Source organism: Hyla sarda, chromosome 2 (genome assembly GCF_029499605.1).
Source record: "Hyla sarda isolate aHylSar1 chromosome 2, aHylSar1.hap1, whole genome shotgun sequence".
Taxonomy (NCBI): Eukaryota; Metazoa; Chordata; class Amphibia; order Anura; family Hylidae; genus Hyla; species Hyla sarda.
Window position 1 is genome coordinate 253255568 of NC_079190.1, and position 11840 is coordinate 253267407.

General features: G+C 43.2%; 1 protein-coding gene across 8 annotated transcripts in view; it reads left to right on the forward strand.

Annotated features, from left to right (window-relative positions):
* Positions 1 to 9349, forward strand: part of ADGRB2 (adhesion G protein-coupled receptor B2) — a 571730-nt gene extending 562381 nt beyond the window's left edge. For all 8 annotated transcript variants that reach the window (XM_056556966.1, XM_056556965.1, XM_056556968.1 and 5 more), the window contains one exon: positions 8538 to 9349. In XM_056556966.1, the coding sequence (XP_056412941.1) occupies positions 8538 to 8699 (162 nt within the window). In that variant the 3' untranslated portion in view covers positions 8700 to 9349. The remainder of the gene's footprint in view (positions 1 to 8537) is intronic.
* The last annotated feature ends 2491 nt before the right edge of the window (positions 9350 to 11840 follow it).

Here is an 11840-nt window from a genome sequence, read left to right on the forward strand (position 1 = left end):
TCATTAACCGTTTCTCTCCCAAATCTGTTCCCCCCACTCCTGTCTCCGGCTCCTCGGACATCTTCTCCGTTAAAGAAATTTTAGCATCAAAAAAGGTCAGAGGGAAAACCTTCTTTTTAGTGGATTGGGAGGGTTGTGGTCCAGAAGAGAGGTCCTGGGAACCTGAGGACAATATCCTGGACAAAAGTCTGGTCCTCAGGTTCTCAGGCTCCAAGAAGAGGGGGAGACCCAAGGGGGGGGGTACTGTTACGCCGAGCGCTCCGGGTCCCCGCTCCTCCCCGGAGCGCTCGCTACACTCCTCTCACTGCAGCGCTCCGGTCGGTTCCACGGACCCGGGGCGCTGCGATACCGCCTCTGGCCGGGATGCGATTCGCGATGCGGGTAGCGCCCGCTCGCGATGCGCACCCCGGCTCCCGTACCTGACTCGCTCTCCGTCAGTCCTGTCCCGGCGCGCGCGGCCCCGCTCCCTAGGGCGCGCGCGCGCCGGGTCTTTGCGATTTAAAGGGCCACTGCGCCGCTGATTGGCGCAGTGGTTCCAATTAGTGTTTACACCTGTGCACTTCCCTATATCACCTCACTTCCCCTTCACTCCCTCGCCGGATCTTGTTGCCTTAGTGCCAGTGAAAGCGTTTCCTTGTGTGTTCCTAGCCTGTGTTCCAGACCTCCTGCCGTTGCCCCTGACTACGATCCTTGCTGCCTGCCCCGACCCTCTGCTACGTCCGACCTTGCTTCTGTCTACTCCCTTGTACCGCGCCTATCTTCAGCAGCCAGAGAGGTTGAGCCGTTGCTAGGGGATACGACCTGGTCACTACCGCCGCAGCAAGACCATCCCGCTTTGCGGCGGGCTCTGGTGAAAACCAGTAGTGACTTAGAACCGATCCTCTAGCACGGTCCACGCCAATCCCTCTCTGGCACAGAGGATCCACTACCTGCCAGCCGGCATCGTGACACTCCTGTCTCCCCCCCATCTCTTCTCATCCTCTTCTTTTTCATCTCTCCCACCCAACTCCTCCTCCTTCTTCCTCCTCCCTGCTCTATTCTCTTCCCTACCATCTCCTAAGGAAGAAAACTAGACCTAGGCTTGCCCACTCTCTTTTGATGTGCAAGAAGCACACGGGGGTATTGAGACTGCCTGATGCAGAATTATATTATACCGCTATCCATCCCATCCCATGGTGGAATTAGTCTCGGATATTGGAACCTTACAAGGACCAAATATAGAAACTGAACAGTTGGGGAATAGCAAACTGAGTCTGAGCTGGTGAAACCCAAATTCTCCACCAAAAAACGGACACCACAGTCGATAGCTCCCGTTGCTCCTGCTGCACTCATCCCACAAGTGATGAATGTCCCAACATTCCCAGGGAACCCACTGTGGCCACTATTGTCCTCGACTACTCTAGCTGATTTCTTAACTAACAACACCCCCCCACCCAACTTGTCTGGAGTTACTCCAGTCTCTGATGCGATTCCACCCTTCTGCCTTCTTACATGGCTATTCTGCGAGACAAATTTGCATTTCCTTCCTTAAAAGAATTCACCATTGCCGGGTCCCTCACATGGTTAGAAGAACTATACACTACAGGCAATAGGGCCAAATTAAAGTTGTTAATATTTTGCAAATATCTATTGCAGGATCTTGCCTCTAACCCCTCTTTGTATCTACACTCATGGGAGAAGGAACTAGATATTCAGCTCACGGATGACCTCCGCCAGCATGTGCTACGTTGTTCCCATGGCTTCTCCCGCTGCATTAAATTACAAGAGAACCACTTCAAATTACTTACAAGATGGTACAAGATACCTGAAATTCTGTACCGATTTGGTTTAACAAACTCCAGGTCTTGCTGGAGGTGCGGGGGAGAAGTGGGCACCCTCACTCATATTTGGTGGACGTGTCCTGTCCTTCAGTCCTTCTGGAATGATGTTGAGGACACCATCAATATTGTTTGTAATTGCTCCATCTCACTTTCCATGGCGCTTATCGCTCTGGCGCTACTCACACCCTTGTTTAAACCCTCAACCAAGTCCCTGCCCACTCATATGTTGGCGGCGGCAAAGGCCCTTATTCCCCTACTATGGTGACAGGTGGTACCTCCTACTAGGGCACAGTGGCTAGAGATACTGAACCAGATATGTAGGATGGAGGAGCTAACTAGTTGGCAATCCCTTACTCATGATAGATTTGAAGCCTTACGGGGCACCTGGCTCTCCTATAAACACCTTCATGCAACCTACCACCTTGTCACACCCCTCTAACTGGTTTGGAATACTTCCCTTAAATTTATGGAATCTCTCTTCCTATCTTTAACCAAACTCCCTCTAACTCCCCTCTCCCCTCCCCCAACCCTGTGATATTGCCTGGCCGCACATACCCCACCCCCCTCCCCCCACCTTGCATAACATGGGGCCTGTAAAATGTTACTCTCATGCCCCTATCTGAATAGACACTCTTGAGATGAGTTACAGGCCCCACAACCTAACCTAGATTTACATATACTGTTTATTTCAATTTGTTATGTTCAATGTTAGTGCAAAGGATGCCTTCTTTTGAACTTTATATTACTACTGTCTATTTTAAGAGGTTGCATCATACAAACATGTATTTGACTCTATATCCACTATCGTTACAAAATGACATTTCCTTGTAAATGACTACAGAGCTCGGCTCCTGTTCTTTGGTTACTGTTTGTAATTCTGTTTATATTTCATAATAATAAAAACAGACTTGTTAAATAAAAATACAAATTGTGGATGTATGGCTATGTTTCTGTTTCTCTATTTTTGTTTTACATTTGTAGTCTGTCCCCTCTTTCATAGCCAGCACTCCACTCCACCCATTTGGCCCAGGCATTTTTCATTTGCAGGATACTGCATATGGGTTTCCTCCTAGGAAGCACATGGTAGATATTCACGCTGGTGTGGTGCTCGGTGGCAGCCATTGATTCTGTGATGCTTTGTCTGTGGGGTGGTGTGGCCTGGAGCCGGGGGCTTGGTAGGGCAGCAGTGGGACTGCCCAGCCACTGGGTCATTCCCCCTGTGTGCTTGGTATAGATGAGCGAATCGAATCAAAATCAGTTATTTCCGAATTTCATGAAAGATTTGATTTGGACCAAATCCGGACTTCGACTCGATTCGAAATAACGAATTTCTTCATTAGTGACACCCCTGCGATCGTCCTGTATAATGTATAGATGCGAGCAGTTTCTCCTATGCTCGCATCTCTGCAATAGATAAGATGATCACAGCGGGTGTCAGGAGTCACACCTGCTGTGATCTGTCCTTAACTGCAGGTACTACTGCTCCCAACATGGAGCACATTCTGCTCCATGTTGGGAGCTGTAGTACCTGCATTAATAGACAGATCACAGCGAGTGTCACTTCTGACACCCGATGCGATCGTCCTGCTTAATCTATAGATGCGGGCGGCCCGCCGCTATTCTTTGGTCCACTGTAGTATGAGTATATGCCATATATATACACCTATTATTCATATTTCCCGCAGACAGCTGTGAATGGCTGGAACCATCTGGCCAATCACAGCTCTCTGCAGGAAATACCGTATTTATCGGCGTATAACACGCATTTTTTAGGCTAAAATTTTTAGCCTAAAGTCTATCTGCGTGTTATACGCCAATAAGCCGCTGCAGTTCAATGATTTAAAGCGGGCGCTTTAAATCAATGAACTGCAGCGGCTTTTGCAGGTGCAGAGACCTGCCGTCGCTGCCGGCTTCTCTGCCCCTGCCTGTCCTGGGGTCTAGAGCCCTGCTGCCGCCGCTTCTCTCCCCCTGGCTGTCGGTGCCGCTAGCCAGGAGGAGAGAAGCGGCAGTGGCGCCGATAGACAGGGGAGAGAAGGGGCAGCGGCACCCATTGCCGGCACCGCTGCCCCGTTGCCTCCCCCATCCCCGGGTTGTATAATTACCTGTTGCTGGGGTCAGGTCCGCACTGCTTCTGGTCTCCGGTGTGGCGTCCCCTGCGTCATTGTGCCGCGCCGTGCAGCGCATAGCAAGGAAGCAGGGGACGCCACACCGGAGACTAGAAGCAGCGCTGACCCGATCCCGGCAACAGGTAATTATACATCGGGGATGGGGGAGGCAACGGGGCAGTGGCGCCGGCAATGGGTGCCGCTGCCCCTTCTCTCCCCCTGTCTATCGGTGCCGCTAGCCCATTGCCGGCGCCACTTCTCTCCCCCTGGCTATCGGCAACGGCAATGGGGCAGCGGCACCGATAGCCAGGGGGAGAGAAGAGGCAGCGGCGCCGATAGCAGGGGGAGAGAAGGGGCAGCAGCACCGATAGTCAGGGGGAGAGAAGGGGCAGTGGCGCCGACAGCAGGGGGAGAGAAGCGGCGGCAGCAGGGCTCTAGACCCCAGGAAAGGCAGGGGGAGAGAAGCGGGCAGCGATGGCCTCTCTCCCCCTGCCTTTCCTGGGGGCTTCTGCGGGGTCAGAAACAGTGTATCGGGGTATACACATGCACACACACACCCTCATTTTACCAAGGATATTTGGGTAATAAACTTTTTTTACCCAAATATCCTTGGTAAAATGAGGGTGCTTGTTATAGGCCGGTGCGTGGTATACCCCGATAAATACGGTATGAATAAGTGATGTGTATTCTATTCACATCATTGGCCGGCCGGAGTATAGTACAGAGATGCGAGCGCAGGAGAAAGCTGCTCCATCTCTGCAATAGAAAGGACAATCGCACCTGCTGTGATTTGTCTATTAGTACAGGTACTACAGCTCCCATCATGGAAGAGTCTGTTCCATGCTGGGAGCCGAAGTACTGCCAAAAAAATGTATAAAATATAGAAAAAAAAAAGTGAAACACACATACACACACATTTTATTAAACACAATATTAAAATACATTACTAATATAAAAATAAAAAAATTAATTATAAAAAATATATTATTTTTACATTTAAATGGCCCCTTTCTACATTTTCATTATTGTTGGCTACATGTTTAGGTCCCTGCTCACCCACATAAATTGATCCCTGTTTAAAAATTGACATTTACATTTTTTTTTTTTTTTTGTCTTTCAATTTTTGGGAGCGGGTGGGGACCACAAAATTCAGCACTCAATATTAAAAATGGGGCTAAAAAAGTAAAGTAAAAATTAAAAAAAATATTATTTAGAACGATAAGTAGAAAAAAAAATTATGAAATGCACTCCTCATTCATTTTTAATATTGAGTGCTGAATTTTCTGGTCCCTGCCCGCTCCCAAAAATTGAAAGACAAAAGAAAAAAAAATGTTAATGTTAATTTTTAAACAGGGATCAATTTATGTGAGCAGGCAGGGACCTAAAAATGTAGCCGACAATTATAAAAATGTAGAAAGGGGCCATTTAAATGTAAAAATTATATATTTTTTTATAATTAAAAATATATAAATATAACAGCAGCGCAGTCGATATCTATTCAAGCTGCCTTGATACAACAAGGTGGATCCCTGTAGTTCCACCCAAAGGGGTTAATAAGATATAACGTATAAACTGTGTATCGGCACTATGGAGGATGAAAATTATTGTATTAATGGCACTTACTGGGATTCTGGTGAAAAGTTCTCACAAGATCGATGCCAGGAAAAAAAGATTAACTGTAGTCCACTAGAAAAAATGTATATGTATATATATATATATATATATATATATATATATATATATATATATGTGGAGGTTTATATCACCCTCTTTTCAAGATGGAGAGTACCACATTCACAACTGGTGAGACTTACTCTGAAAAGAGTCCCGTGTTCCTCAGTATATAGCTAAATTATACATAGCTCTGCTTATTCTATAGGCAGTTATTACGTTCATCCACCTCAGGGCTATACAAATAATAGATTGTTTTAGTACTTGAAATTTATCTAAATAATCTCCCTCCTTCATGTATCCCATACTGGTGTTAGGGCATTACACGCAAACCAAAAACCTGCTGTGTTTCACTGCTTGTTAAGTCCGTTCTGTCAAGCAGAGCTATGTATAATTGAGCTATATACTGAGGAATACAGGACTGTTTTCAGAGTAGCTCCCATCAGTCTGTTCCATGCTGGGAGTAGTAGTACTACCTAAAAAATGTAAAATCGAGAAAAAAAATTGTGAATCACACACACTTTATTAAACACATTATTAAAATACATTACTAATAAAAATGTGGCTTAAATTTATTAGGATCTAATTGTTTTTCTCTTAAAAAAATTCGGCAAATCGGCCGAATTGAATTTTTCAAAAATTTGCTCATCTCTAGTGCTCGAAGTCGCGGAGGCAGTGTTGCCGCCCGGCTCTATGCCGCTGTTTTGTTAGAGACCACTCTGACTAGGTGGCCTTGACATGGTGAGTGGGCTTGTACTTTTTGATCAAATGTATACCAACAACCTGCTAGGTTTTGAAATTATGCTGGGAAGCAAGTAGATCAAAATACAAATTGTGGATGTGCGGCTATGTTTCTGTTTCTCTATTTTTGTTTTATATTAATACTGCTATAGCTACTATTGGTTGTGACACAATATGGTTGATGATCAATTTATACTTCTAGAATAAAGGGAGATGCTGAAATGGACTGACCCATCTTCAGAATTTCCAGCTCCTCCGGCCTGTTAGCAGGGGCTGGAGGTGGTCGGAAAAGCCAAAAGCAGGCGTAGCCCCACGGGAGCTAAGTAAACAGGGTGGCTTACAGAATTAAAGTCAACGGCAGTTACGCAAATTGTGTCATTTTCACGCTACGGCTGCTTTCAGCTTTCCCGAACACCTCCGGCTGCTGCAAACCACCTGGAGGAGCCGGAAAACCTGGAGGTAAAGAGATGGGACAACCCCTTTAAAGGGAATCTTTTAGCAGTTTAGATCATCCCAACCTGCTGGTATAGGCTATTTGGGCACATCACACTGATCATAAGATTATCTTTAATTTAATATTTCTTTTTCTGTAAAATGCAAATAACTATGCAAATAAAGAAGCTTAGTGCAGTGGGAAACCTACTTTTCCCCTAGGTGCACCAATAAGCCCTCCCGACCACTCCGGTAACAACATTTCCTCTTAACTATTGATCTGTCGCTCTGCAGTAATGTACCTAAAGGCCGCTCTGAAATCTCTATTGGCCCATACCAGTAGGTTAGGATTCTCTAACTTGCTGATAGATTCCCCTGAAGTACTGCACCATGTCCTTGTGGCTGATGGCTTTGGAAAACCATGTGACACTTATTTTAAGCCACAAGTTGTGGTAACAGCTACATTTAGTTGTATAGGTATCATCAGTCAGTCTCTTGTATAACAGCCAATCAGCATCCAGTAGGGTACTTTTTAAAAGTAACCTCTTATAGAAAAGACAACTTTAAACACACTTCTATTCTGAAGAATAATGGTTTAGTGCTCAAGCAGGTGGCGTGGTATAATTTCTGTCTCCTGAAGATAATAAAATATTAATGCAAATCAGAGATTACTTTAATTACAAAAAAGAGCAATTATAGAAGACCTACTATGAAATGATCTACTGCCCTCATATTCCAGGAGGTATTATGTAGCTCTAATTTGCCTTCATCAAGTTTTTATGAAGTTACATATTAAATAAAGTTTTAATATAATATTTTCCCAGTAATATGTAAAGAAGTATACATGTCTGAAGGTCCATATTAAAAGTGTCATGAAAAAAACACCATCAGGCTTCATTTGTCAATACAAAGAATTTTCTGTAGTTCTGTAGATCTGTTGATTTTGTGATACAAAATGTCTTTGTTTTTTTTCTTTTTTTAATTATTTAGCTGTTACTTATTATACTGGAGATTCTCTACTGTCATGTATTAATGTATACTGTAGATATCAGGTCAAAAGCCCATCAGCATCCCCACTTGGACTATCCTGCCTTTGTCCAAAAGTCTAATTCATCCTTGTTGTCCTTCTATATTATAAATGTTTATTGCTGTCTTTGTGCTAGGGAGATTGTATGGCATTCTACATGTCTAATATACTCTCATCAAAGTAAGATACAAGGTTTAAATTAACTTCATCTATTGATGTCATTGTAGAAGGATGGAACCATTAGCTTAGTCAGGGTCAGATTGACCTGTCAATTTCCTAAGGTCAAATGCATTTTTTTTTTTAAATGAGTTCCATTTATTGATTTCCTTACAGTTCTATTTATCATCAAATTCATCTATCGAGTCATCGATTCATCCACTAGTGACTCCACAATCGATAGTCACACAAGTGTATTTATTGTATGCAATGGCATACATGCAACTCATTTACCCACAGACAATGTAATATATGCCCATGAGTACGGCTTCATGTAAGATTGTCTCCACAAATACTTTACTGATGGGGAGATTGCATTATTGATATGGGATATGTGATATTGATACAAAGGTAATTCAGTATACCCGTGTAGGCCATTTTTCATTCAGTTCAATTTAGTATGATTCAAAAAAAATGATGAGCAATGTAAGTACTATTCAACACTATGACACCTTTGTTGTTATATGGATAAAAATGTATGATTCATCATGCTATGTCTTACACTGTTTGGTATTGGCTTCTTAGGAGAAGACAAGTCCGGCTGGCCCTCATCAAAAGGTTTGGGATAGCTATAGAGCACGTTCTTCTCAGATCCATGACCGATTGGGCCTGCGTTGTGTGGATTGGGATCAGCCTCCACGTGTATCTATGGATATGTCAGATGGGGACTATCAGACTGAAGTATAAGGCAATCTTCCCTTTTACCTATTAATTTTATTAACCTCTTCATTACCTGACACACTGGAGAAACAGTCACAAGGTGTGTTTGGTCTGCGCCCACAGAGGATTACACTTGGAGTACTCACTGGAAATGTACCTGAATGTATGCCAAATAAGACAACAAAGTCAGAAGTTATGATGCCAACGAATGAAATGGTGATGGCCAATGGACTGAGAAACTCTCTGGAGATGCATCTCTCTGATTTCAGGATAATACGTCCAGGAACAGTTTTTCACTTTATTGTAAGGAGGTTCCAGGCAGCAAGAGGTTGTCTGTTCTCTTTATAAACACACATATGTTGTTCTGTCACACAACTTCCTCTGTCCTGCTTCCTGGGCATTGCTTGTCAAGTGACCACTTTCTTCCAGTTTTATTGCCTCCCCCCTCTACTCTGCCTCCCGCCATATTCAGGCAGGGGAGATGGCCATAACCTTGCTTGATGGACATCTAAAAAAGGTCAGCCAAACTGGACTGGACTGGCCTATCGTGCTCCATGCAGAGGTTACTGAACTACAGGGCAGGGAGAAAGGGGGTCAGGTGGCACTGGGTTTTAAAAATGCCTAGAATTTGTTTAAAAAGGAGAAAAAAAAATAAAAAAAAATCTTTTGAAACGTGATATGAGGTAAGTTGTTTTTCTTCCTTGGTTTACCGATCACACCAAGTTGATATTTTTTCTGGTTGGTCTTTTTTGTGCAACTTAAATATGGTAATCACATCCCTGCAAAACAACAGTCAATTCAACTGGCTGCAATATAAGGAAAAAAGATTATAGACACATTATAGTCACATAAAAAAATCTCAAATGGGTATTACGGCATCTCTGTGCATTGGCATTTTAGTAAACAATAAGGGTTTCAAGAACAAGGGATTATTTATACTCAAATATGCCTGTGCTTTATCTATCATTTTATCATGTAATATTAATGGGAGATGATATTAATCTATTACTCTACCATGAAATATTAATGGGCGATGATATAAATGATTGTTTCTTCTTTGACAAGCAGACACCATCCCTAGTGGTTGTGAGATGAGAAGATGTAAAGCAGGTCTAGGATAGGATGAGCTGTAGAATAGACTGCACAGGCCCTGTAGAGCAGTGGGCCCTTGGAGGATGATAGATCCTCAGCATACTCTTTTCCCACAATTACACATCTGTCGTTTTATAATTGAGAAACCTTTAGTATTGAATGAACAATGAAGTATCTGAGGGATTTCTATCTGTTTTGGCATATGGTATATAGTAATTAATGATATAGCCTGCATTTAATTTCACCATAAAAGAGAACTACTTGTAGCGTTCAGCCTGTTATTTTCTAACTGCATGCTTAGAAATATATGGTTTTACATTTTATTAAGTAAGGTTTTTCAAATAATAGATATTAAAGGGGATGTCTAATTCCTACATATTTCAGATTAGAGCCACTGAGGCTAATGGAAGCTGAAATCCAAAATGTTATATACCCTGCACCATTCAGATACATGCCATCAGTGTGATACGTGGATGTCTCAAGTCTGTCTGAGTAGGGAACCCTGTGTGGTGAGCTTGGGGGGATGTAGGGTGAACAGGGGTGTTGCAGAGTAGTGGTGCAGGGTGTAGCATTAACCCTTGATGGTCGTGACGCCAGGGTGCGGTCTTCCTCTAGATATATATGTCCTACCGCCACCCGTCCTGAGAACTATAGGGAGGAATAAAGGATTGTACACAGACAGATTTGTAATAAACTTGAAATAACTTTACTGCAGATTTTATGCAGGATGAACAACAAACAGTCTTTACAGAGGACCGGGACTTAGGCTCCTCACAGGTTGGCTGGGACTTTGTAGTAAATAAGCTTTGATTCTTTTTGTACGCTGTTGCACTGAATTTAGGGGTATGTTTAGGTTCAGTAGTCATGTAGGATTGATGAGATTTGAGCTGGATTAACTCACGGTTTAACAAGGTGCTGAAGTGGTAGGCTTCAGGCCTAGATTGTCTTGTCACTGCGATAACAGATCTGCTTTCTTTCATATCCAGGATACAAGAGCGAGATTAAGTGGATACAGCGCCCTTATATACTGAAGGGGCAGGATCAAAGCTTATTGGTCCCCAAACCTGTCAATCATAGTAGAAAGCATTATGGTACATCACATGACCTAATCACATGACCCAAAGGTCCTTGAACCTTAGCACAACACAATTATTAACGATCACATGACCTAAGGTCCTGTACATGTATTTACACTATAGCAAAATATATTAAATATATACATTTCTGAATAGAACTATGAGGCGACTAGGGGTTAACCCACCAGGAAAGCCCTACAAGCATGGAGGAACTCTGACTGTGTGTACGACAAAGGTACGGGACCAAGTCCAGTACTGGGACACCACACTTGTAACAGATCAGCTCTTATTCCTGGCTCAGTAAGGGTTTCTTCTCTAAGATGTCTATTTGATCTAAAGTCATTTCATTTGGACATTGGACTCTCCTATTGAGATGGCCTGTTTAAGCAAACATATTCTTGAGCATTGGCCACTGTTCTATTATTCTGTCCCACGTTCTTGACTCATCCAAGACTTTATTAAGGTAATGACACAGTTACACCTTGTGGACCACCTTACCAATGTACATGTTATATTGCTTTTTTGCATTGCCGACAGCAGTAGTTATATCCATGAAAATCTGAAAGAAGAATGAAGCAGACTAATTTCAGGGATTAGCATCCACTGGTATTGTTTATATCATTTAAAAGCAAGTACGCTCACTGGCCACTTTACATCTGTTTAATTGCTTTTCAACACCAATAACTAGGCAGCAACTCAATGCATTTAGGCATGTAGATGTGGTCAAGACAACCTGGTAAAGTTTAAACTGAGCATCAGAATGGAAAGAAAGGGGAATTAAAGGACATCTGCAGTGCTGGGCAAAAAAAACTTTTTTTACCTCATTTAATAGGTCTTTGAAAGACCTTTCCAACGATGTCTCCCCCATCAAAATTGGCCCAGTCGTTCTCCCGTTATCAGCACATGAATTACTGAGGACAAGTGAAAGAAAAACTACATCTCCCATCATGCCTTGTGCTTACTTCCTGTAAGCTGCTGCCCTCCCCCTGTTCTATCGCCC